We start from the raw sequence: 25,527 nt of genomic DNA, 5'->3' as shown, positions 1-25,527 counted from the left end.
GCAGTCAGTATCACACGGGATTAGCTACGTGGCTCAGCAGTCAGTATCACACAGGATTAGCTACGTGGCTCAGCAGTCAGTATCACACAGGATTAGCTACGTGGCTCAGCAGTCAGTATCACACAGGATTAGATACGTGGCTCAGCAGTCAGTATCACACAGGATTAGATGCGTGGCTCAGCAGTCGGTATCGCTATGTTCTGTGTATTATCTCTGCGGGGTCGATGACGTTTCTTGATATCTCTGTAATAACCTTAATGATTATCAATGGAAAACTTAATGTGTGAGAAGCTGTGGGGCCGCGGCCGCCATCACAGCAGTGAGCGCGGTGCCCATCCTGATACCCGGACGCAGCTGCCCAGTGTCCCACACTTGTTGGCATTGTTTCTCCTTGGCACCGTACCGCTGTCGGTACATGTGATGGTGAGCGACTTATATAAGCCGGCTCGGACGCACTGAGGACCGCTGGAGGGGAGAACTCGTCCCGCACACAGGATGGCACGCTTGCTGCACTTCTTGGCTTTTTCCAGCCTTCTGGTGGCTGCCCGCGCAGCGACGGTGAGTCCGAGCCTTCACTGCCTCCGTTTTCTGCCATTACAGGAGGCAGAGACGCTATTGCTCTACATTCTGGTGTGCTCTGTTTCTTTCTCAGCTTGGCGTGGTGCACACAGAGGGGGGATTTGTCGAAGGAATCAGTAAGAAGATCGGCGTGGTCTCCCCAGATTATATCGATATCTTTAAGGGGATCCCATTTGGCGCTCCGACTAAGGTTCTGGAGAAACCTGAAAAGCATCCAGGCTGGTCAGGTAAGAATGATGTGTGTGCATTTACCTGTCGGCTTCATGTCTTATACTCCAGTCACCTCCAGAGCTGCAGTCACAATTCTGACTTCTAACCTAAAGGCATCGGGGTGGTCTGCAGACGTGAGGTCCTGCAATGTACGGAAAGCAGCGGAGCAGTGAATGCAGCTCTGGGTGTGACTGGAGGACGGAGGTGTGCGCCTTAATAACTAAGCGTTTTGCCATGTCGGGGTCAGTGGCGCTAATTGCATTTTGCTTCTTGACCTAGGAACCCTGAAAACCACGGAGTACAAGCCCCGCTGCGTGCAGGCGACCCTGCTCCAGACTGACATCATTGGGAACATGGACTGTCTGTATCTGAATGTCTGGGTCCCCCAGACCCGCTCCTCAGGTTAGCACCACTGCATACACTGGTCATCCTTAAAGGAGCAGCTCCTGTCTTAAAGGGGATGTCCATATTCTGCGCAGGGTCTGATGTACAGGCTGCATCTCATATTAGCAGAGCAGGTCTTTTGCAGTCACTCACAATACCAATGAGGATTAGTAAATCATGGCGTTTTTCTACCAGAAACAGCGCTACCCCTCTATTATAGGTGGTATCTGGTATTGCAGTTCGACTATTGAATTGAATGGTGCTGTAATATCACACACAAGCTGCAGCCATGTTTTTCTAATCCTGTGCATCCCCTTTAAGCTCTGGAGAAGCCATTGTTTCCTCTCCTGTTATGTATTCCTGTTACATTTAGTTTCTACACAATTACCCGTCATGGTCTGGATTTATGGTGGAGGTTTTCTGCTTGGCGGTGGACAAGGAGCCAACTTCCTGGACAATTACCTGTATGACGGAGAGGAGCTGGCCCTGCGCGGCAAAGTCATCGTGGTGACCCTCAACTACCGTGTGGGACCCCTGGGATTCCTCAGCACTGGAGATTCCAGCGCCCCCGGTAAGACGCATTCATTACTAGGTCATCATTGGTGGACTGATCCTCACAGTGGATTTATTCTGGTCACTGCTCACTGTATTGTCCGAAGGAGACCCCTCGGGGTATTATTTCCCTGTGAAGAACTGATGGAGGCCACGGGCGGTCTCCAGATACTAAGGGGATTCATGTTTCACTTTTCTTCATTCTATTCATATTTTGTCTTTTGATAAAAGTTCAGCTTTTTTCATACTTTTGGGGTCTTATTTAGGTAACTACGGTCTGTGGGATCAGCATATGGCAATCGCCTGGGTGAAGAGGAACATCGCTGCCTTTGGTGGAGATCCTGGTAATATCACCATCTTTGGGGAGTCAGCAGGGGGCGCCAGTGTCTCTCTGCAGGTAATGACCAATTTTATTATTAAGTGAAGTATTTCCCAGCTTACAATAACGTACCTGTATGGGGAAATGGTGAATTTGTTTGCCTCCTGATCAGCGCTTTCTCCACAGACATAAAACCTCAGTTGCAGGTTGCGACCACTAGTGACTATAGGTTAATGAATACAGATCGCCCTCTAGTGGTGGCACTAGATAGTCGAGGTTTTCATCACTGTGCTGAATAATGAAGTGGAATATTAGGAAAAGCTGCAAATGCTTAACATTGCTGGATTATTCGTGCACAAGTTGATGCTGAAGCGGCGTGTTTAACCTCTGCTTTTCCTTTCTGCGGTCCAGACTCTGACTCCTTACAATGTGGGTCTGATCAGGAGGGCCATCACCCAGAGCGGGGTAGGACTGTGCCCATGGGCGATCCAGCGAGAACCTCTCACGTGGGCCAAACAGGTGACTGCATGCTCTGTCACTCATCTGCACATTCTCCTTCTGGATGGATGATGTTGATACTCCCATAGGAAGATTTACTGAAAATCATTCTCTCCATTGCAGCTGGCAACAAATGTGGGATGCCCCGTGGATGACAATGCCGCCCTGGTGAACTGCCTGAAACAGACTGACCCGAAGGCCATCACCCTGGCGTATCAGCTGCAACTGACCAATCTCGAGTGTGAGACATAAGAGACTGATAGATAAAAGCGCCACTCTGACGTACACAGCGTGAGGCCATAGGGTGTGCTCATATCTTATGTCCTCCCAGCCGCAGGAAAAAGGATAATGACACTGATGCTTGGGGTACAGGATAATGACGCTGACACTTGGGGTACAGGATAATGACGCTGACCCTTGGGGTACAGGATAATGACTTTGACACTCGGGTTACAGAATAATGACGCTGACACTCGGGGTACAGGATAATGATGCTGACACTCGGGGTACAGGATAATGATGCTGACACTCGGGGTACGGGATAATGACGCTGACACTCGGGGTACGGGATAATGACGCTGACACTCGGGGTATGGGATAATGACGCTGACACTTGGGGTACGGGATAATGACACTGACACTCGGGGTATGGGATAATGACACTGACACTCGGGGTACAGAATAATAACGCTGACATTTGGGGTACGGGATAATTACGCTGACACTCAAGGTGCAGGATAAGGACACTGACACTTGGGGTACAGGATAATGGCGCTGACAGTTGGGTACAGCATGATGACCTCTATACTCAGAGTACGGGATCGTAACACGTACACTTGGGGTACAGGATAATGACACTGACACTCGGGGTACAGGATAATGACACTGATGCTCAGGGTACTGGATAATGACACTGAGGGGACTTGTAAAGACCCTCTTTTTCTGTGCAGATCCCCTAGTGCACTATATGGCCTTCTCTCCGGTCATCGATGGAGACTTTATTCCTGATGAGCCGCGCAATCTGTTCGAAAATGCTGCAGACGTGGACTATCTCGCTGGAGTCAATAACATGGATGGACATCTTTTTGCCGGCATTGATGTGCCGAACATTAACAGACCCCTACAGAGGGTGACCCCGTGAGTCTGACACTTACATTAGTGTATATATGTACGTTGCCATGCTGTGTCCACTGCTTGTATATCTGTCAGCTGCCTGGTATCTAACAGACTCTGTCTGACAGGGAGGACGTGCACAATTTGGTGCAAGAACTGACCCTTCCTAAAGGCACCGCAGCCCTGGACATCGCCTACAACCTGTACACAGACAGCTGGGGAGAGAACCCCGATCACGAGCTCGTCAAGAAGACCGTGGTCGACATTGAGACCGACTACATCTTTCTGGTCCCCACACAAGAAGCTTTAGGACTTCACTACCAGCACGCCAAGTACGTGCCAGTCCATGTAAACTAGCAGCAAGTACCCAGGTTATACCAGCTGTACATATAGAAATATATATAGGAGATGCCCAGGTTATACCAGCTGTACATATATAATTATATACAGGAGATGTCCAGGTTATACCAGCTGTACATATATAATAATATACAGAGAATATCCAGGTTATACCAGCTGTACATATATAATTATATACAGGGGATACCCAGGTTATACCAGCTGTTCATGTATAATTATATACAGGAGATGTCCAGGTTATACCAGCTGTACATATATAATTATATACAAGGGATACCCAGGTTATACCAGCTGTACGTATATAATTATATACAGGAGATGTCCAGGTTATACCAGCTGTAAATATATAATTATATACAGGAGATGTCCACGTTATACCAACTGTACATATATAATTATATACAGGAGATGCCCAGGTTATACTAGCTGTACATATATAATTATATACAGGAGATGCCCAGGTTATACCAGCTGTACATATATAATTATATACAGGAGATGCCCAGGTTATACTAGCTGTACATATATAATTATATACAGAAGATACCCAGGTTATATCTGCTGTACATATATAATTATATACAGGCGATGCCCAGGTTATACCAGCTGTACATATATAATTATATACAGGCGATGCCCAGATTATACCAGCTGTACATATATAATTATATACAGGAGATGTCCAGGTTATACCATCTGTACATATATAATTATATACAGAGAATACCCAGGTTATACCAGCTGTACATATATAATTATATACAGAAGATACTCAGGTTATATCTGCTGTACATATATAATTATATACAGGCGATGCCCAGGTTATACCAGCTGTACATATATAATTATATACAGGAGATGCCCAGGTTATACCAGCTGTACATATATAATTATCTACAGAAGCTACCCAGGTTATATCTGCTGTACATATATAATTATATACAGGCGATGCCCAGGTTATACCAGCTGTAGATATATAATTATATACAGGCGATGCCCAGGTTATACCAGCTGTACATATATAATTATATACAGGAGATGCCCAGGTTATACCAGCCGTACACATATAATTATATACAGGAGATGCCCAGGTTATGCCAGCTGTACATATATAATTATATACAGGAGATGCCCAGGTCATACCATCTGTACATATATAATTATATACAGGAGATACCCAGGTTATACCAGCTGTACATATATAATTATATACAGGAGATGCCCAGGTTATACCAGCTGTACATATATAATTATATACAGGAGATGTCCACGTTATACCAACTGTACATATATAATTATATACAGAAGATGCCCAGGTTATACCAGTTGTACATATATAATTATATAACGGCGATGCACAGGTTATACCAGCTGTGCATATATAATTACCGTATATACAGGGGATACCCAGGTTATACCAGCTGTACATATATAATTACTGTATATACAGGGGTTACCCAGGTTATACCAGCTGCACATATATAATTATATACAAGTGATACCCAGGTTATACCGTCATGCTACAGGTCACTATATACTGTTCTATACAGTAAGATATTAGTTTGGTGCCTGATTTTGTTTCTTATTATAGGACGGCCAAGACCTATAGCTACCTATTCTCTCATGCCACCCGTATGCCCATCTACCCGAGCTGGGCGGGCGCCGATCACGCTGAAGACCTCCAGTACATGTTCGGTAAGCCATTCAGAAACACCCTGGCCTATAGACCACAGGACCGGGACGTCTCAGAGGCCATGATGGCGTACTGGAGCAACTTTGCTGCAACCGGGTAAGACAAACGCTCATCAATAACCTGTGTATGAGCTGCCTGTATTCCCCGGCCCTACCATCTATTGCTCCCTGTTATCAGCCATTGCAGAACCCACACTCAGGATGATGTATTTTCTTATACTCCCAGAGATCCAAGTAAAGGAAACTCTAAGGTGCCCACCCCTTGGTTAATCTACTCCACCCAGTATGGACAGTACCTGGAAATCAACAACAAGATCACAAACAAGTCCATGAAGCAGGACCTGCGCTCCTCTTATGTCAAGTTCTGGGTCGCCACCTACCGCAGTCTTCCCAGTCAGTAACCAGAGGCCGATAATCCTGGACACGGGCAGAGATGGGGGTGGCACCAGGCTATGTACATGGGCCCCCCTGTATTACAGTTTGGGGTGCAATCACCCACCTGCCCCTGTTATGAGCTGTATGTGACTCCCGTCCTGAATTAAAATGCAGATATCAATACTTTTGGTCTTGTTTTTTTTTCATGAATTCTATTTGAGACAGAAAAAAAGTAATTTGTAACCATGGCAAAGAATAATTTTAATAGAATTTTGACTGTGCAAAAAAAGTATTTTGTAATGCAGTTTCTATATTGGCCACTAGATGTCAGAACACCATGATATAACCCTTCCCTCACTTTTCAGCAGTGCTGTGAGTGCACATTAGATGTATCCCCTTCTTATCACTATTAGGTGAGGGCCTTATAACCTGCTTCTTTTAGAAGTTGATGCATTTCAGGCCGATACGAGAAATAAAAGCTTAATACTCCTCTAGTTAACCCCTTTTTTTCCCTTATAAATTGCGGCCATCCCTTTACTATCCATGCCAGTGTGAAGCCATATAAACGGAACGATTCTCCTCTTTGTCTCTGTAGGACTGTGTGCACGCCTGCATTACCCACTTATGTCAGCGTACACCGTTAAATGATTTGTTTCCCCTGCGGAGGCGCTGCAGGGAGAATGAACACTTACTGCCAGTGTTCTCCACAGATCATCGGGTGCATATATACCTGTGCTGCTCACAAAATTAGAATATCAACAAAAAGTTAATTTATTACAGTTCTTCAATACAAAAAGTGAAACTCATATATTATATAGAGTCATTACAGAGTGATCTATTTCACGTGTTTATTTCTGTTAATGTTGATGATTATGGCTTACAGCCAATGAAAACCCAAAAGTCATTATCTCAGTAAATTAGCAATCCTTAACAATCCTTTCAAGGCTGCAGTTATCCCGGTTGCTTGTGCACCTTTCTCTACCACACTTTTTCCTTCCACTCAACTTTCCATTAATATGATTGGATACAGCACTCTGTGAACAGCCGGCTTCTTTAGCAATGACCTTTTGTGGCTTGCCCTCGTTGTGGAGGGTGTCAATGACTGCCTTCTGGACATCTGTGAAGTCAGCAGTCTTCCCCATGATTGTGGAGCTACTGAAACAGACTAAGGGACTTTTCTAAACGCTTAGGAAGCCTTTGCAGATATTTTCTGTTAATTATTCTAATTTACCGAGATAATGACTTTTGGGTTTTCATTGGCTGTAAGCCATAATCATCAACATTAACAGAAATAAACACTTGAAATAGATCACTCTGTCTGTAATGGGCATCACGGTGGCTCAGTGGTTAGCACTGCTGCCTTGCAGCGCTGGAGTCCTGGGTTGGACAACATCTGCAAGGAGTTTGTATGTTCTCCCCGTGTTTGCGTGGGTTTCCTCCCGACACTCTGGTTTCCTCCCACACTCCAAAGACATACTGATAGGGAATTTAGATTGTGAGCCCCATCGGGGACAGCGATGATAATGTGTGCAAAACTGTAAAGCGCTGCGGAATATGTTAGCGCTATATAAAAATAAAGATTATTATTAATGACAATATATTATATATGAGTTTCACTTTTTGTATTGAAGAACTGAAATAAATTACGGTAACTCTTGATGATACTGTAATTTAGTGAGACGTACCTGTATATAGATGTGCTATAGTGATAAATCAGAGCGTCGGTGGCTATGTTTGGGCAGCGCCATGTGTTATATCCCATGAGGTGGAGGAGAGGCAGCTGCAGAACGCTGGATGCTTAGCTGTGTATATAGCAATTAACCTTGATCCTGTGATAACGTATCTCTCCCGCGGCTCTCGCCGGCCAATGTGTGTATATATATATATATATATATATATATATATATATATATATATATATATATATATATAATATTCCACTCCTCATATATTATGTAGAAAAGATATTACAGCATTACTGGATTTAAAGGGGTAGTACAGAATTAGACAAACATGGCTGCCTTCTAATCATGGCGCCACCCTTCTCCATAGGTTGTGTGCAGTATTGCTGGTCTGTCTCATTTACTTCAACAGAGGAGACCTGCAATACTGGGCACCACCTATGGGTAGGTGTGGTGCTGATTCTGTCATTGGCTGCCGGCAGGACGATAAGGACCCTCTGCAGCAATCATTTCTTTTACAGCAACCCAAATCGCCTGTACAATAATGTTATACCCCCTCCATTGGGGGACATACGGTTTAACAATAGGTGTTTCCCACCTGCTGCAACCAAAGGCGCAAAGCACGTTAGGAGTTAATGGTGTTTACAAGCAGGACTGACCCTGAGCGGAGATAAGCGGCGTGCGGGCAGCTGCTGATTCTCACACTCATCTGGGTATATATGGGTGGGAGCAGCCCCCCGATGGGACACAATCCAGAGATGGCGCCCTGGATACTGCTCACCTTGGCGTTGGCCGGATTCCTGGCGGCTGCTCATGCGGCATCGGTAAGATAAAGACCTGAGCGTTATTAGTGTCCCCCCAACTGCTGACTGTTAAAGGGGATGTGTTCCTACTTCTGGAGCCCTTAATCATTTGCTATATTTGAGCCAATATCCCCCATCCTGCCCGGCGCTGCCCATAGGCTCCAGTAATGCCCCGGTAACTGCACTGGGGGATGGCAGCGGGGCGCTGTGTACTCCACAATACGGAGGTCTCTGGATCTTGTCTTACAGCTCGGGGTTGTCTACACTGAAGGAGGATTTGTAGAAGGAACCAATAAGAGGATCGGGATCATTTCTCCAAGTTTTCTTGATATTTTCAAGGGAATTCCCTTTGCTGCTCCTCCCCAAATCCTTCAGAAAGCAGAAAAGCATCCAGGATGGTCGGGTACGTCCTCCGGGGAGAAGGGGGTACATCGCCCAGCATCATGGGGATACAGGCATATGTAGTGCTATTACTATCTGCTGAGCCGTGTATCTAATCCTATCCTGTGTGATACTGTCTGCCGAGCTGCGTATCTAATCATATTTGATACTGTCTGCTGAGTTGTGTATCTAATCCTATCCTGTGTGATACTGTCTGCCGAGCTGCGTATCTAATCATATTTGATACTGTCTGCTGAGTTGTGTATCTAATCCTATCCTGTGTGATACTGTCTGCTTAGCTGTGTATCTAAGCCTATCCTGTGTGATACTGTCTGCTGAGTTGGGCATCTCATCCTGTCCTGTGTGATACTGTCTGCTGAACTGTGTATCTAATCCTATCCTGTGATACTGTCTGCTGAGCTGCATATCTAATCATTTGATACTGTCTGCTGAGCCATGTATCTAATCCTATCCTGTGAGATACTGTCTGCTGAGCTGTGTATCTAATCCTATCCTGTGAGATACTGTCTGCTGAGCTGTGTATCTAATCCTATCCTGTGTGATACTGTCCGCTGAGCCGTGTATCTCATCCTGTCCTGTGATACTGTCTGCTGAGCTGTGTATCTAATCCTATCCTGTGTGATACTGTCTGCTGAGCCGTGTATCTCATCCTGTCCTGTGATACTGTCTGCTGAGCTGTGTATCTAATCCTATCCTGTGTGATACTGTCTGCTGAACTGTGTATCTAATCCCGTCATGTGTGATACTGTCTGCTGAGTTGTGTATCTAATCCTATCCTGTGTGATACTGTCTGCTGAGCCGTGTATCTAATCCTATGCTGTGTGATACTGTCTGCTGAGCTGTGTATCTAATCCTATCCTGTGTGATACTGTCTGCTGAGCCGTGTATCTAATCCTGGCCTGTGTGATACTGTGCTGAGCGTGTATCTAATCCTATCCTGTGTGATACTGTCTTGTGTATATCTGAGCTATGTATCTTATCCTATTCTGTGTGGTACGGTGTATCTAAACCTATCCTGTGTGGTACAGTGTATCTAATCCTGGTTGTGTATGGCTTTTCCCCCAGGTACCCTGAAGGCCACCAGCCTGAAGTCTCGCTGTCTGCAGACCACCCTATCCCAGAAGGACACCCGCGGTGACACTGACTGCCTGTACCTGAACATCTGGGTCCCTCAGCCTGGCAAATCAGGTCGGTGTTACGGAGAATTGATGTCATTGTGCTGCTGCACGACAGCTGGGGGTGTGAATATTAATGCACCGTCACTATGTTGGGGCCACAGGTAATGTACAGAAGGGCCACGCTCCGCTCCTGAGCACAGAGATCAGCATTGGAGCTGGTAAACTGCATGGATTGCAAAAATATTCCCCCTCCCCCATTTCGCTGTGGGCCGTTAGTCTAGCACAGGGCGATGGGTCAGTGCCCAATGGGAGGCGCCATCTCTGACTTTTCTCTTCATTCTCTTGTTTAGTTTCCACCGACCTGCCCGTCATGGTGTGGATCTATGGTGGCGCCTTCCTGATGGGCTCCGCAGATGGCGCCAACGTCCTGAACAATTACCTGTATGACGGAGAGGAGCTGGCCCTCCGTGGAAACACCATCGTGGTCACCTTCAACTACCGCCTGGGACCCCTGGGATTCCTCAGCACCGGAGATGCCAATATCCCCGGTAAGATGTGTCCGGTGTCAGCGGCATAAGTAATGTACAGACTGAGCACACAACCAGCGCCCCCCACTGCCCAAAACACCCTCCATCCAGACGGCCATGGCCCTGCCAGATTCTGAGATTTGCCCCTTTGTGACAACTATAGAGGGAATTCCTGCCAGGTCCTCAGTACTTATGGGACCACCCTGTGCCGGACCGCAGCAGCCCCAGGGACCACCCTGCCATATGTCCATAGTAGTGCATCAGTTCCACGGTTTGTGGCGCCCCCATCTGTCTGGTGGTGATAATAGATCATTCTCCTCTCTGCCAGGAAACTATGGTCTGTGGGATCAGCATATGGCCATCGCGTGGGTGAAGAGGAACATCGCTGCCTTTGGAGGAAACCCCGATAATATCACCATCTTCGGGGAGTCAGCAGGGGGCGCCAGTGTCTCCCTGCAGGTAATGGAGTATTTGTGAGGCAGAGTGTGGCACGTATATACTGCCCCCATCCATCCTTTTCTGTAGCTATAGGATCTGTAGCTCACTCGATGTGTGCCGTAGCCCACCCAACCGGCTACATGAAGGCAGTCATTTAATAGCCTCTAGACCTGCCGAGCACACTCCAGCATGCACAGTACAATCGTTCTGCGCGCATAAGACACCATTGTCCTCAGCAGCACGTTTATACAAGACCATGTGCTCCTGATAACAAGCTGAATAATCGTCTCCCCATTAACGAGTGTTTTGCTGCTAGCAGCTTGTTTCGATAGACAGGATGATTAGTGGGATGAGAGTGTTTCCAATACTTGGTCTGTGGGACCGTATCCCAAATGTGACGCCAGTTGTACTAGAGCTGGAGGCGCCGTTGCATTCGTGCCTATGGAAAAGTGTGTGGTGAGAAGTGGTACTGCAGAGAGCAGGTACAGCAATCACTCTGTGCATTATTAGTAGACGACCTTGTGATCCCCCCCGTTCTGTGTTCCAGACTCTGAGTCCTTACAACGTTGGTCTTGTGAAGCGGGCGATCAGCCAGAGCGGCGTTGGCCTGTGCCCATGGGCTATTCAGCTGGACCCTCTAGTGTGGGCAAAGCAGGTAAGATGCCAGGAATTTCTTGGCCATAGACAGCTGCGGGAATACTTCTGTGCCTACTCTATGTATTACAGGTAGCTTCAAAGTTGGGCTGTCCTGTGGACGACACCGCTGCTCTCGCCAACTGCTTGAGGGCGACAGACCCCGTCGACGTCACCCTGGCCTACAAGCTGGACCTAGGAAACCTTCAATGTGAGATTTCACTGCAAAAAAAATCAATATTTCATAATTATTTACCGAGGAGTGAACAGATCAAAGACCCAGCACCTAGCGGCATCGGCCCTAATCACTTCCTCCCTCTCCTGTACCATAGATCCTGCGGTGCACTACCTGGGCTTCTCCCCGGTCATCGATGGAGATTTCATCCCTGATGATCCCCTCAATCTCTTCTCCAATGCGGCTGATGTGGATTATATAGCGGGCGTCAACAACATGGACGCACACTTATTTGCGGGAGTGGATCTCGCAGTCATCAACGAACCTCTGAAAAAAATCAGCACGTAGGTGTCCAAGTCCAGCAGAACCATAACATACTGCACTGGCGTTATTATAGTAGTTATGTGCTTGTACATAGGAGCAGTACTATAGTAGCTATGTGCTTGTACATAGGAGCAGTATTATAGTAGTTATGTTCAGTGGCGTAACTTGTAACTCATGGGCCCCGATGCAAAAGCTCCAACGGAGCCCCCAAATATTTAAAATCTTTAATAGCAATAGTCTTTTTCTATAGGCCAAAGGGACTTTTAGGGCCCAAGGGACTTTTAGGGCCCCTATGCTCCAGGGCCCGGGTGCAATTGCAACCCCTGCACCTGTTGTAGTTACACCACTGGTTACGTTCTTATACATAGGGGCAGTATTATAGTATATTCTTGTACATAGGGGGCAGTATTATAGTAGTTATATTCTTGTACATAGGAGCAGTATTATAGTAGTTATATTCTTGTACATGGGGGCAGTATTATAGTAGTTATATTCTTGTACATTTGTACATAGGGGGCGGTATTATAGTAGTTATATTCTTGTACATAGGATGCGGTATTATAGTAGTTATGTTCTTGTACATAGGGGGCAGTATTATAGTAGTTATATTCTTGTACATAGGGGCAGTGTTATAGTAGTTATATTCTTGTAAATAGGGGGCAGTATTATAGTAGTCATATTCTTGTACATAGGAGTAGTATTATAGTAGTTATATTCTTGTACATAGGGGCAGTGTTATAGTAGTTATATTCTTGTACATAGGAACAGTATTATAGTAGTTATATTCCTGTACATGGGGGAAGTATTATAGTAGTTCAATTCCTGTACATAGGGGCCGGTATTATAGTAGTTATATTCTTGTACATAGGGGGCAGTATTATAGTAGTTATATTCTTGTTCATATGGACAGTATTATAGTAGTTATGTTCTTGTACATAGGGGGCAGTATTATAGTAGTTATATTCTTGTACATAGGAGGCAGTATTATAGTAGTTATATTCCTGTACATAGGGGCCGGTATTATAGTAGTTATATTCTTGTACATAGGAGCAGTATTATATTCCTGTACATAGGGACCGGTATTATAGTAGTTCTATTCCTGTACATGGGGGAAGTATTATAGTAGTTCTATTCCTGTACATGGGGGCAGTATTATAGTAGTTATATTCCTGTACATGGGGGAAGTATTATAGTAGTTCTATTCCTGTACATAGGGGCCGGTATTATAGTAGTTATATTCTTGTACATAGGGGGCAGTATTATAGTAGTTATATTCTTGTTCATATGGACAGTATTATAGTAGTTATGTTCTTGTACATAGGGGGCAGTATTATAGTAGTTATATTCCTGTACATAGGGGCCGGTATTATAGTAGTTATATTCTTATACATAGGAGCAGTATTATATTCCTGTACATAGGGACCGGTATTATAGTAGTTCTATTCCTGTACATGGGGGAAGTATTATAGTAGTTCTATTCCTGTACATGGGGGCAGTATTATAGTAGTTATATTCCTGTACATGGGGGAAGTATTATAGTAGTTCTATTCCTGTACATAGGGGCCGGTATTATAGTAGTTATATTCTTGTACATAGGGGGCAGTATTATAGTAGTTATATTCTTGTACATAGGGGGCAGTATTATAGTAGTTATATTCTTGTACATAGGGGGCAGTATTATAGTAGTTATATTCTTGTACATGGGGGCAGTATTATAGTAGTTATATTCCTGTACATGGGGGAAGTATTATAGTAGTTCTATTCCTGTACATAGGGGCCGGTATTATAGTAGTTATATTCTTGTACATAGGGGGCAGTGTTATAGTAGTTATATTCTTGTTCATATGGACAGCATTATAGTAGTTATATTCTTGTACATAGGGGGCAATATTATAGAAATGTTTATTGTATATAGGCGGAAATACTTTTAATGATTTCTTCACTCTGTAGGGAGGAGGTTCATAAGTTGGTGCAGGATCTCACCCTCCCTAAGGGCACATTGGGAAGTGATTTGGCCTTTGATCTTTACACATCAAACTGGGGCTCCAATCCCAGCCAAGAGCTCATGAAGAAGACCGTGATTGATGCAGAAACTGATTACATCTTCCTGGTCCCCACTCAGGAGGCCATTGCTCATCATTCTATGAATGCCCGGTATGTCTCCTTGTCACGTAATTTTGTGCTATTTTTTGGTGACGTTTTGTGTGATTATTTCTCATTAATAAAGATAATTTATTTAGGAAATATCATGTTAAATCTCGAGTATATGGAAGTATGTAGTGCAGTCCGTGTGACTGCACATTTCCCACCATTTCCTAACTGTGACTTTGGGAGTTGTAGTTTCACTGATATTTGGCAAAGACCTGATTTCTGCAGGTCTGGAAGGCTTGTGCATTGCTGCTGTCTCACTTTATATGGGGGAGTACCTGTGTACCGTGCCTCCTCATCACATATTGTATACCTTCCTGGGGGGATGATAATGTATTATATATTTACCATGTAATACGGGGGTGTAGACGTGCACAGTTGTCACTTGTGTCCATTTCTTTCTTTGTAGAACTGGCAAGACATACAGCTATCTGTTCTCCCACCCAAGCCGTATGCCCATCTATCCGAGCTGGGTAGGCGCTGACCACGCCGATGACCTCCAGTACATCTTTGGTAACCCATTCCAAAATGTCGCAGCTTACAGACCTCAGGACCGGGACGTGTCGGCCGCAATGATTGCTTATTGGACCAACTTTGCAGCCACAGGGTAAGCAGTGTCCCCTTCCATTATTGCCTGCCTTATCTCATCTCAGTGTCTGCATTAATCACCTCCTACTGTATTTGGTCACACAGGGACCCCAACGAGGGACCATCCAAAGTGCCCACCTCATGGCTCCCCTACGACACTCGCTCCGGCCAGTACCTGGAGATTGATAAGGACATTACTTACAAGTCCATTAAGCAGGGGCTACGCTCGCCCTTCGTCCGCTTCTGGTCCCACACTTACCGCAATCTGCCCAATCTGTAAGAAGTGTAAATATTAAAACCACTGAGCTAAGATGTGACCGGTGTCGCCATTTTATTACACCACAGTCGGGTTCTGGAGTGTCAGAGTTTATTGCAAATACTAATGTACATTGTTCAGAACAGTCACCTTCATTAATCCGGGTTACAAAACACATGACGCACAGTCAGACGCAGGGTTACAAGTGTAAACATCTGCACCTCGCCGGCACGGGTGCACAGACACACGAGACAAAAGGAAGATTGCACTTCAACAAGAAAACAAATCCTGGAGGAAGGGGTTGAGGGTCGCTGTAGTGTCACCACGTCTTTCTGAGATTTGGTTGGACGTAGAATTCGTGTGGATTTCATCTTAGTTGTGTATTACCAGATTTCACCACAAGGTGGCAGAAATGTCATCCCTTTAGGGTTTTATTGTGGAGCTCTGAACTACAAGTCCCAAAATGCACGTGGGCAGAGTCGGCTTTAGTTTTAGGCTACCGAGCCATCTGTTGTATTGATTGGCACTTGTGAGAATCCTCAAAAATCTGGTAGAGAAAATAAGACCCCCCCAAAAAGCAAATAAAAAAACGCCAAACCAGAGTCTGACGCAAAGATCGAGTGTTAAGGCGAAGTGAGAGAGCAGTGCATTCTGGGAGTTGTAGTGGACATAGATAATGTGAAGCTATAATATGGATGATGCGATTATAATTTGTTTTTTATTGCTCCAATGCATCTAAAGTAAAATATCTTGCCCCTTTTTGTGTTCCCATGCAGAGTGATGCGTCTCCATGACTACATAGTCTGACTCTGCTATTACACTCCCTTCAGCACCAGCAAACACCGGTGTAGAGATGTGAGAGTGACTGCAGGATCAGACTACACAGGGTTTGCTTGTAGTCTGTTACCATGGAAACACCTCTATACAGGAGCTGTATACATGAAACAGGAGGGGTTTTACTCAAGAAGAATTGGAAAGTTGCTTTTGTGTTTTAGATGCAATGCAGCTAAAAAGAAGAGTTGTATAAGTTTACACACCCTCCATTTCTGATCAGAAAGCCTGTGTAGCTCCTAATAGACTGTTTCAATTCATGGACATTTTCAAAGTCTCTGCAGCTGTGGCAAGTATTTGATCACAAAGAGTCAGGAACGTTAACCATGTAACTATTCCTGATTTACGGTGGTCCTCTTTCTGGTGGGGCTTTATGCAGCAGCAGAGCTGGGCTGGTCATGTGTGGTTTTACTTGGGACTGCAGGTCAAGAGGCATCATCTGTACGGTGATCAGTGTCTTGGTATGCAGGACAGGATTCCCGAGAACCTCTTGCCTGCCGCCATCCCCAACGTCTCTTGCTCGGTGCGATGCAGTGCGCGAGTCGCGTCTACAAATCGGTGGATGTGCTGGGATGGCGGCAGGTAGGAGGTTCTCTGCGACAAGGGAATCCCGGGACATTGGGGCTGAATTCACACATGGCGCCACGGCCACATCCACCACAAAACTCATGCGGATGGGATTCTCTGCATGAAACGCTCTGGCTGCGGTTGTGTCTGTGGCCTGATGTTACGTTGCCTCCACTCTTTTCTTGTGTCGTGTCGAGACCACGGAGTCACAAACATTTCTAAATGTGCTGGATTTTGCTACCTGAGACCTGTGCAGCATTAAAAGATCCGCAGCGATGTTTCTGGTGGCATGACTAGTGTGACAACTGTCGTGGTGCGCCCTGTAGCCCCGGCCTGACAGTATAATGACACATTCCGCTCTGCTACATCAGCCGCTGCCCTGTAGGAACAACACTGTCCATGACTCCTCGCTGCTGGCCGAAAGGAGGATTTACAAAACCCAACAGGCCATTAATAGGAGGCTGCAAACCTCTGTGGGGGAAGGGCTGACGAGGGAGTCATTGCTCCACCGCTACCAGGCGCTCGCCTGCGACTCTATGATGGCGTTCTAGTTCAGGAAGGTTATAGAGGCCAAGTGCGGCAAATCCAGTGAGCTCCTCACCTCGTCCTTGGTTATTTTCCACAGGCAGCAAACACGGCAATAGCACAACTACCAAGGGGGCCGCCATCTTGGGGGAAAAATGAAAGGCCGCAGGGGATGTGTGCACAAGAAGCGGTCAGACGGGAACATTTCTTACCAGAGGGCTCTTCTCTGTGCAAACAGCAAATCTTATTGTCTCCGGGCCGTAAACGAGCGCAGGAAGCGACCCCTGTAAACACTGCGACCATATTGGGGAAAAACAACGGACTGATGGCATCACTGCTGACATGACCCAATCAGCATCAGCCACCACCCGCTAACACATCATTAACATTCCATAAAAACAATGTGTAACCCCTTCACTGCCGAAGTGGAGTCCGGCGCGGCCTCACGGGATATGTACAAGGACAGATGGTGGAAAGCAAGCTGAAATCTCACGTCTATTTACAACCAATAAATATTCAGGGGAAAAAAAAATATATTTTTACACTAAAAAAAAAAAAAAACCCCAACAACCCTCCAAAGGCCGGACCACCGAGGCCACCGCCGGGAAGCTGAACCGGGTGAAAACTGGAAATTTGGCCCCAAACACAGAAAAATGAGAAAATATCAGGAGAATATTTACACGTTCAGAGCGTCAGTAACCCTGTGATCCCCGCAGGACGGAAGAACCAATGAATGTAGCGGCCGCCGCCCTGTGGGGCTGGGATCTTTGGTGCGGTTTGCAATGCTGGACCGGTGGGGAAGGGGAGGAGAACGCGTCGTTATCTCTCTGGCTTTAGTAATGGACCCTGCAGTGGTAATGAGGGGCCATCACAGGCGCCTCTGGATCTTTGTAAAAAGAAAAAACTTTTTTTTTTAAACCCATAAAGTGTTTTTTTTTTTTTTTTTTTGTAGAAAACGCACAGACTCCTGGAATTCACAGGATGAGAGCATATTTACATTAAGGTCCCTTTAAGGGGATAGATGGCTAGCAGCGGCAGCCTCCGAACCGCACAACTGAGAGAGTTCTGTCTCTGTCCTGCATTAATACTGGCATCCTGGCCGGGTACTGTCACATTTCATGGTCTTCTTATCTACTCGACCCCCTTCCCTTAAAGGCACCTGTGGCATGGAGGCGGATCCTGATGGCGGAGGGGGCTGCCCCTGTCTTGCGTTGACCATTTGGCTCCAGTTCGGCTGAGACCAGTAAACTCCAGTGGTGAATCTGCTCTTGGGTTCTGCCATTGGTCACAGTTTGGTATCGCTGGGAGCGGGGCCGAGCCTCCCATGGGACATAGTAATGGTGCCATCCTCTGGCTGGGGTACAATGGGCACAGTGGGGGATCAGAAGATGCCCTTGGCTATCTTGAGTCCTTTCTGCTTCATCCGGGGCAGTGTAGAGCTGGAGCCGTGCTTGATTTTTACCCCTTTGGAAAAGCCGCGTCTTTTTAGTATAAAGTCGTAGTTGGCTCCTGAGTTCATTGCGTAGAAGACGTTGGCGTTATCTGGGATCTTCAGCTCTGGGGGAAGAAGGGAATCGCGTCACTGTCTGAGAAGCGCCTAATCTGCTCCTAGGAAAGCTGGGTGAAGACCCATGGGCTCCATAATGCTGCACTACTGCCCATGGCTCTGGATCAGCCCTTCTGATAGCCATATTGTTTGTCCTCTAGAATTTTAACTGCGTCATTAAAGGGGTGGTGATAGACCCTGCTGTACCCTGGACGGGACAGCTACCAAGGCAATGGGACAATGTGGGGCAGCCATTGTGCTCAGTCCTACTAACCAGAGTGCACGATACCAGCTCCCGCTATCAACTCGCAAGAAACGGCAGCGTCTCTCATTGCCCTACACGACCCTTTAAATATCATGCGTTGCACTTTAATGTTGGTGCAAGATGTACATTGTTATATATAAAGGACGCGTCTGCGGCTTCATATCTATATAGAGGCATTCTGGTGCTGTACCTTTAATAACCTGAAACTAGTGTCATCATTCCCCTGCGTTTCATAGAAAGCAAACAGACCGGTCTCTACCTGTTAACCCTTCCATAGTGGCCGGCGTTGCACAGATTCCTTTACCTCTCTCCTCAGAAATGATCTGGACCAGCTCGTAGTCCTCTGCCCGCTCCCCGTCCAAGTTGTGTTTGGCCATTGCTTTGCGGATCACCACGGGGGTTTTGTCCTGACTTGTTACCTGCGGATGAAGAAGGCATCACATGGTTTGTAGAGATCTATCCTGACTCTGTATATAGTGTCTATTGTGCAGATGACACCAGGAATAGTGCCACTCCTGGACGTGGCCAGATGCAGTACTGCACCTCCATGAAGTATGTGACTCACCAGGATGCTCTTGTACATGTTGCCATTGTCCACGTCCAGGCTGACCCGGATGATGCAGCAATCATCGATCTGCTGGTTGTAGAGGGGAAGAGAAAGTGACGAGTAACTGGAGATCCCGGAGACCGAGCGCTTGTGCGTCCGAGAGGCCGAGACAGGCGTAGAGGAGACGGACGACGAGGAAGCGCTGCTGGACCCGGAGCCGATGCCCGACGTGTCCAGAGATGAAAGCGACGTTGATTCCCAGAACTGTAAAATGAGAAATCGGAGCTTCAGAAGCTGGCGGTGTGCAGACATTTATAGTAGTCAGTGACCCCGTATATTCTCAGCGGATGACGCAGGAGATATAAATCAGTCCTATAATGTAAGGCTGACGTCTCGTTATCCGGGATATAGACACTAAGCACAAATATGGAAACTAAACCCCTAAAAACCTGTTCAGCGTCTGTGCCAGTTGTATGTGCTATAGGTGACAGCCAACATGGCCGTGTCACACATGGACACACTTGCCCAGTTTTTTTTTTTTTTTTTTTCAGGGGTGTAATTTCTGTTAATACTGACTAATACACAGAATTTTCTATAATCCTTTTTCCAAATGCAGCAAAACACAAGAGAGCAGGGACTGACCCCCAGGGGAGCACAGCGTTCTGTGGCCTGTGCCGGTGGATCTTTGGGCTGTTCCTCTCGTACCTTCTTCTGGCAATCCGGGGACTCGGGCACGAAGCTGATGTTTATCTCCTCCACGTCGGAGCTGCTTGATCCAGCGGACGTTACACTGACAGAGTCGGCGGTGTCGTTTCCGCAGAGGTGCGGGCTGCATTTCAGCTGATCGAATGACTTGGAGTGAGAACTGACGCTGGTGCAGGGCTCGGAGCTGGGAGGCTGACGGCTGCAGGACACAAATGGTTAAGGAGGCATTTAAAGAGCTTGATTTCCACATCTGAGACACAGCGCCAGGGTCTGGCAGTCACTAATCCCCTCTGGTGACTGCAGATACACCGGGTGTACGGGTGACACTTACTCGCTCCATCGTTTGATGATCCCCGTGTTTTTCTTGGCCTTTAGAGTGTTGCTCGCGGATTCAGATAAAGGTTCAATCTCACAGGACAGGCTGTAGCTGCGGCACAAGAAACAAAACCAGTCATAATCTCGCGTCAGCAGGTGCCGGATTATCAAGCACATTATTTACTCTTTTTGTTCGGAAAATGGCAACTACTTTATGTTGAAAGCGACCTGATAATGAGACAGCACCATTTCCACCCGCCATCCTCTTACCTCTCTGCTTCGGTCAGCCGCTCCACGCTGTGAAACCAGTCCGCAAACGCCTCCTCTGGGATAAAACTGTAGTTGTTACAGGCCGACTGCAGCAGCTTTATCTGTGCGATCACCTCGAACTCCTGAGAAAAGCACAGAAACATATAAAAGGAGGCCAAACCTTTCCCCAAACTGCTCTATAAAACTGCACCCATGCAATAAAATATACTGCGAACGCACCTTCCGTCTCTTCTCAAAGTTTATCAGGCCTCCCTGTGGGCAAATAAATGCATTATTAAATGGGAAACCAAATTCTGCAGCATTTTCCACTAAGTCTCTCACTGACCTCTAAGTAGTCCTTCATGGCCGTGTCCAGCATCACCAGGTCAGTAAGGAAAGTGCCGAGGTAAGGAATGGTTCCTTGCATGACTCCCTAAGCAAGAAAAAAGTAAGCATTACTGCAAATGAACACCAGAGGGTGCAAATGTAAAATAAAACAGCACTACTGCAAGAGAACACCAGGGGGCGCACATCCAATCTATATCTAACACCTCCTGCACCATAATGACAGCGCCATGTGAACGCACACGTAGAATATTCTGAAGGCCGGCGAGCCACTTACCATCTCTCTTTGCTGTTGGTGTCTCTTCTGTGCCCTCTTTGGATTAATATCCAGGGTTGCAAATTTAGAAGTTCCCTCCTGCAAAAAAAATAAAAATAAATAATTATGGCTCTCACTTGATAGCGGTGGGATGTAATAGGTGCCACACGTCAGTCGCCTGATGTGGTCTGTACTATGCGGCTGCCATTGTTTTGTGCTCGGACACCTCTCGGCAGTTAATGGGGAATGCTTGTGATGGGGCCAGGAATAGCGGGCGTCATCCCTCGCACAGACATATAACAGGTGCAGCTGCCTGTGGGAATTCTGGGAATGCAGCCGCAGGAATGAGTGTGGCAGGTTTGGCGCCCACTTCAGGTCAGCTGGCGATGACGCGGCTGGAGATAATGGGGGAATCCCTGTAGCACCCGATGCGGGAGGGTGTGAGCCAGGGTTTCCTTGCAGATAAGGGGATTGACACGTCAGCAGGTATTCACGGATGGTATCAGGGGCGCCCCACGCATGTGACGTGTGCAGAGATACCGCCAAACCAGCAGCTTTTTAAAGCAAAAACAACTGATGTCCCGATCCCTTTAACAGAGCATGTGAGCTGTGATGACGCCCCCTCCCGCTCACCTTAATCAGCAGCTCGCGGCTTAACGAGTGGTTGTTCTCGTCGGAGAAGATTTCGGAAAGTTCCATGAACGTCCTGAAGTTCTCCCTGTAACAGACCCTAGTGTTAGTGTGCACTGCAGAACTACAACCCCCAGCATTTATCCGCCTGCCTGTATATCGGACACTCACCGCGACACCTCGTCCCACGTCTTCTTAAGCCTGTGGATGGCGTTACACTGGAGCGCAGACAGAATGGCGCGGAGAGACGAGAAGTTCTTCAGGATGCGACATTCCTATAGACAGGGAATAGACTGTGATTTATACGGCCCCGCGCAGACGTCACACCGTCACCCCAACCAGAGGAGACGTACCCGGGCCACCTCCACCCAGCGCTCCACCACCTTCGCCCTCTGCTGCGGCTTCAGTGAGCGGTCACTCAGGCACGTGGAGATGACGCAGTTAGTGACGCTATTGAACTGCGAGACGGTGGCACGGATAGTGGGCGCCAGGTGCTCTTTGCCTTTCTTATCCCTCTGGGACCAGATACAACCCAGGCAGTGATATGGCACCACCTTCTTAAAGAGGTCCTATAACGAATAAAGAGAGATAATTCAGCTGTGCACGCCGCCAAATGTAATCCAACACTGCCCTTTAAATCAAGTCTCAGCTCCGCTGTTCTGATACATTTCACTAAATCCACTGCATGAAGAGTTAAATCCTAAACTTCTGGCTTCCTGTAGCCACCACCAGGGGGGGCTCACTGCATATTTATCATTATTCAGGGTATAATAGCTCCCCCTAGTGGTGCGCTGCAGACAGAATCTTATCATGTATCTCTGTATACAGGGAGCTCCCCCTAGTGGTGGCTGCAGACAGAATCTTATCATGTATCTCTGCATACAAGGAGCTCCCCCTAGTGGTGGCTGCAGACAGGATCTTATCATGTATCTCTGCATACAAGGAGCTCCCCCTAGTGGTGGCTGCAGACAGGATCTTATCATGTATCTCTGCATACAAGGAGCTCCCCCTAGTGGTGGCTGCAGACAGGATCTTATGTATCTCTGTATACAGGGAGCTCCCCCTAGTGGTGGCTGCAGGCAGAATCTTATCATGCATCTCTGTATACAGGGTGCTCCCCCTAGTGGTGGCTGCAGACAGGATCTTATCATGTATCTCTGCATACAAGGAGCTCCCCCTAGTGGTGGCTGCAGACAGGATCTTATGTATCTCTGTATACAGGGAGCTCCCCCTAGTGGTAGCTGCAGGCAGAATCTTATCATGCATCTCTGTATACAGGGAGCTCCCCCTAGTGGTGGCTGCAGACAGAATCTTATCATGTATCTCTGTATACAGAGAGCTCCCCCTAGTGGTGGCTACAGACAGGATCTTATGTCTCTCTGTATACAGGGCTGCAGGCAGAATCTTATCCTGTATCTCTGTATACAGGGAGCTCCCCCTAGTGGTGGCTGCTGACAGGATCTTATGTCTCTCTGTATACACAGAGCTCTCCCTAGTGGTGGCTGCAGACAGAATCTTATCCTGTATCTCTAAATACAGGGAGCTCCCTCTAGTGGTGGCTGCAGACAGGATCTTATCCTGTATCTCTATATAGGGAGCTCCCCCTAGTGGTGGCTGCAGACAGGATCTTATCATGTATCTCTGTATACAGGGAGCTCCCCCTAGTGGTGGCTACAGACAGAATCTTATCATGTATCTCTGTATACAGGGAGCTCCCCCTAGTAATGGCTGTAGACAGAATCTTATCCTGTATCTCTGTATACAGGGAGCTCCCTCTAGTGGTGGCCGCAGACAGAACGTTATCCTGTATCTCTGTATACTGGGAGCTCCCTCTAGTGGTGGCTGCAGAGTGTGGGCATTGTTAAGTTAATACATTGGGAGATTCCTGTGTGGTCATTATTTCCCTTCAGTAGTGAACATGCAGAGGAAATAAAAAGAGAACTCACAGCGTCCATGACTGTAAACTGTTCGGCCACCATGTCCTGTTGGAAGGACAAGAAGTCCGGCTTCCCCTCCAGGAGGGCGCTCTCTTCCACGAGGCGGAACGTGCAGCTTGTGTGGTCCACGACTGCAAAACCCAATGTCATGAAAAGTCAACTATGAGCAGCGGCGGCCACTTCTGTGCTGTCACATGGACGATCACATTACCACTCACCGTCCTGCTCCAGCTCGCTGATCTGCTGCCTCTGGAACTGTGACAGTAGATTGCGAGCTCTGCGCTCCAGGTCTGAGCCGGGGATGTTGTGCCGTACGTATGCGATCAGCTGCTTGAGACACACGTAATCCGGGGTTTGCCGAAAATCTTCAGAGTACTGATCCAGCCAGGCTCCCAGGATGGAGGAGATGGTGCTGTGGAGAGAGGAGACATGGATTAGAGCGTCAGCTCTGCGGTCCAGACTGCTCACTATATATACATGCGGAGGCTGCAGACGGGCTTAGGCAGTAAGCCTGTATGAGATGAGGGAGGGGGTCTCGGCCTCCGTCTACTCTTTGATCTTACGGGACGGTATTTGGAGGAGGGAAGAGATTTAGTTCTCAGCCTGGAAATTCCCCGCATCCCGCACAACGGGAAATACCGAAATATGCTGCCGAGAAGAACCTGCTCACTGTAATGCTGACATGAGCAACCCTAGGATATTAAAGGCAAGGTCTATGGACAGGTCCATAATACATTCTGGCTGGCAGTACGGTGTGAGCGATACACTGTCTCCCCGACTCTTGTGGTTATGGGATGCGGCCAGATCTCGCCGGTGCAGGAGCGCCTGCTGTTATCAGCCGCTCACTTACTTCTTCAGCTCCAGCCGATCGTCGATGCTGTTGTGGGAGTGCTCGCCATTCAGCTGCGGGTGAAGACGCCCAAACCTTAAAGAGAAAGAAGCAGATTACCTGATTTGTACCGACCCTGGCGGGATCCTGAGAGTCTCTTAAAGAGCCGGTACACAGCTCTCATGCCCCCCAGCACAGACTCACTTGTTTAGCAGCAAGTCCAGCACCTGCTTAGTGGTTGCGAACGCCCTGTAGGTGCACAGGAAGATGGTGACGTAGGTGGAGTCGTTGCCCTTGAACGCGGAGACCAGGTATTCCACCAGCTTCTCCAGGGTCCCCGCCTTGATGGTCCGCACCTTGCATGTCTCGTACAGACTCAGCGCCGTCTCGCTCTCCAACTGCAAGAAGAAATTACAAAATACAATCACAATTACCAGGATGGAAATACAAGCTGGGGTCAGACGGGGATAAAGCGAGGACGCGTCAGATTATCAGTCCTGGGAGCAGGGAGTGTACAACATGAACCCTTTAATGGAGGCGTGTGCACATGGCTCCACCGGAGGGCCGTCACCGAGCGTTACATCTCAGTAGCTCTGGTCGGTATATGGTGCATTCACGCATCACGGTAGAAAGAAAAACGTGACTGCAACGTGTAAGTGTGTTGTATCCCTTTAAGAAGTCTGAACCTGAAGGGCTCGCAGTTTGGGATCCCAACAAGCACACGTTAATGTATCCACACAGGTAGGGAGTTCTCCATCATAGGATATTCTTGGCTATTATCAGCTATATCTGCAGCCCCCGGAG

General features: G+C 47.2%; 3 protein-coding genes across 14 annotated transcripts in view; 2 read left to right on the top strand and 1 right to left on the bottom strand.

Moving 5' to 3' along the window:
• The first annotated feature begins 349 nt into the window (after positions 1-349).
• On the top strand, positions 350-6,261 carry LOC143805393 (bile salt-activated lipase-like). Its single transcript, XM_077284673.1, has 11 exons — positions 350-558; positions 653-806; positions 1,069-1,191; positions 1,547-1,744; positions 1,992-2,122; positions 2,456-2,563; positions 2,666-2,783; positions 3,493-3,679; positions 3,784-3,987; positions 5,607-5,804; positions 5,934-6,261. The coding sequence occupies exons 1-11, from the start codon at positions 496-498 to the stop codon at positions 6,106-6,108; spliced, it is 1,659 nt and encodes a 552-aa protein (XP_077140788.1). The 5' UTR covers positions 350-495; the 3' UTR covers positions 6,109-6,261.
• Positions 6,262-8,476: 2,215 nt separating this feature from the next.
• LOC143805391 (bile salt-activated lipase-like) lies at positions 8,477-15,230 on the top strand. The gene is made up of 11 exons (XM_077284671.1): positions 8,477-8,588; positions 8,817-8,970; positions 10,035-10,157; positions 10,438-10,635; positions 10,943-11,073; positions 11,600-11,707; positions 11,779-11,896; positions 12,018-12,204; positions 14,135-14,338; positions 14,742-14,939; positions 15,026-15,230. Exons 1-11 carry the CDS (start codon positions 8,484-8,486, stop codon positions 15,198-15,200), a joined length of 1,701 nt encoding a protein of 566 aa, XP_077140786.1. The 5' UTR covers positions 8,477-8,483; the 3' UTR covers positions 15,201-15,230.
• Positions 15,231-15,270: 40 nt separating this feature from the next.
• The window catches only part of RALGDS (ral guanine nucleotide dissociation stimulator), a 129,925-nt gene continuing 119,668 nt past the window's right edge, over positions 15,271-25,527 (bottom strand). For 6 of the 12 annotated variants that reach the window (XM_077284662.1, XM_077284660.1, XM_077284658.1 and 3 more), the window contains 16 exons: positions 24,928-25,121; positions 24,745-24,819; positions 24,113-24,306; positions 23,904-24,025; positions 22,311-22,526; positions 22,129-22,232; positions 21,961-22,045; positions 21,349-21,426; positions 21,073-21,159; positions 20,967-20,999; positions 20,748-20,869; positions 20,494-20,589; positions 20,100-20,361; positions 19,476-19,721; positions 19,215-19,329; positions 15,271-18,656 (listed from right to left, as the gene is read on the bottom strand). In XM_077284662.1, coding sequence (XP_077140777.1) covers positions 18,481-18,656; positions 19,215-19,329; positions 19,476-19,721; positions 20,100-20,361; positions 20,494-20,589; positions 20,748-20,869; positions 20,967-20,999; positions 21,073-21,159; positions 21,349-21,426; positions 21,961-22,045; positions 22,129-22,232; positions 22,311-22,526; positions 23,904-24,025; positions 24,113-24,306; positions 24,745-24,819; positions 24,928-25,121 — 2,205 coding nt within the window. In that variant the 3' untranslated portion in view covers positions 15,271-18,480. The remainder of the gene's footprint in view (positions 18,657-19,214; positions 19,330-19,475; positions 19,722-20,099; positions 20,362-20,493; positions 20,590-20,747; positions 20,870-20,966; positions 21,000-21,072; positions 21,160-21,348; positions 21,427-21,960; positions 22,046-22,128; positions 22,233-22,310; positions 22,527-23,903; positions 24,026-24,112; positions 24,307-24,744; positions 24,820-24,927; positions 25,122-25,527) is intronic. The other 6 variants (XM_077284664.1, XM_077284666.1, XM_077284661.1 and 3 more) reach the window with 1 other exon arrangement.

This window comes from Ranitomeya variabilis, chromosome 2, assembly GCF_051348905.1.
Source record: "Ranitomeya variabilis isolate aRanVar5 chromosome 2, aRanVar5.hap1, whole genome shotgun sequence".
Classification (NCBI taxonomy): domain Eukaryota; kingdom Metazoa; phylum Chordata; class Amphibia; order Anura; family Dendrobatidae; genus Ranitomeya; species Ranitomeya variabilis.
This window is presented reverse-complemented; position numbering and strand designations above follow the sequence as displayed.

What these genes read in the sequence shown, in the direction of transcription:
- LOC143805393 (XM_077284673.1), top strand. Translation starts at nt 496, where the DNA reads ATGGCACGCTTGCTGCACTTCTTGGCTTTTTCCAGCCTTCTGGTGGCT. An exon ending in GCGCCAGTGTCTCTCTGCAG is followed by an intron (nt 2,123 to 2,455) that starts GTAATGACCAAT and finishes TCTGCGGTCCAG; the next exon opens with ACTCTGACTCCTTACAATGT. An exon ending in CTTCACTACCAGCACGCCAA is followed by an intron (nt 3,988 to 5,606) that starts GTACGTGCCAGT and finishes TTCTTATTATAG; the next exon opens with GACGGCCAAGACCTATAGCT.
- LOC143805391 (XM_077284671.1), top strand. Translation starts at nt 8,484, where the DNA reads ATGGGTGGGAGCAGCCCCCCGATGGGACACAATCCAGAGATGGCGCCC. An exon ending in CGGCTGCTCATGCGGCATCG is followed by an intron (nt 8,589 to 8,816) that starts GTAAGATAAAGA and finishes CTTGTCTTACAG; the next exon opens with CTCGGGGTTGTCTACACTGA. An exon ending in CATCATTCTATGAATGCCCG is followed by an intron (nt 14,339 to 14,741) that starts GTATGTCTCCTT and finishes CTTTCTTTGTAG; the next exon opens with AACTGGCAAGACATACAGCT.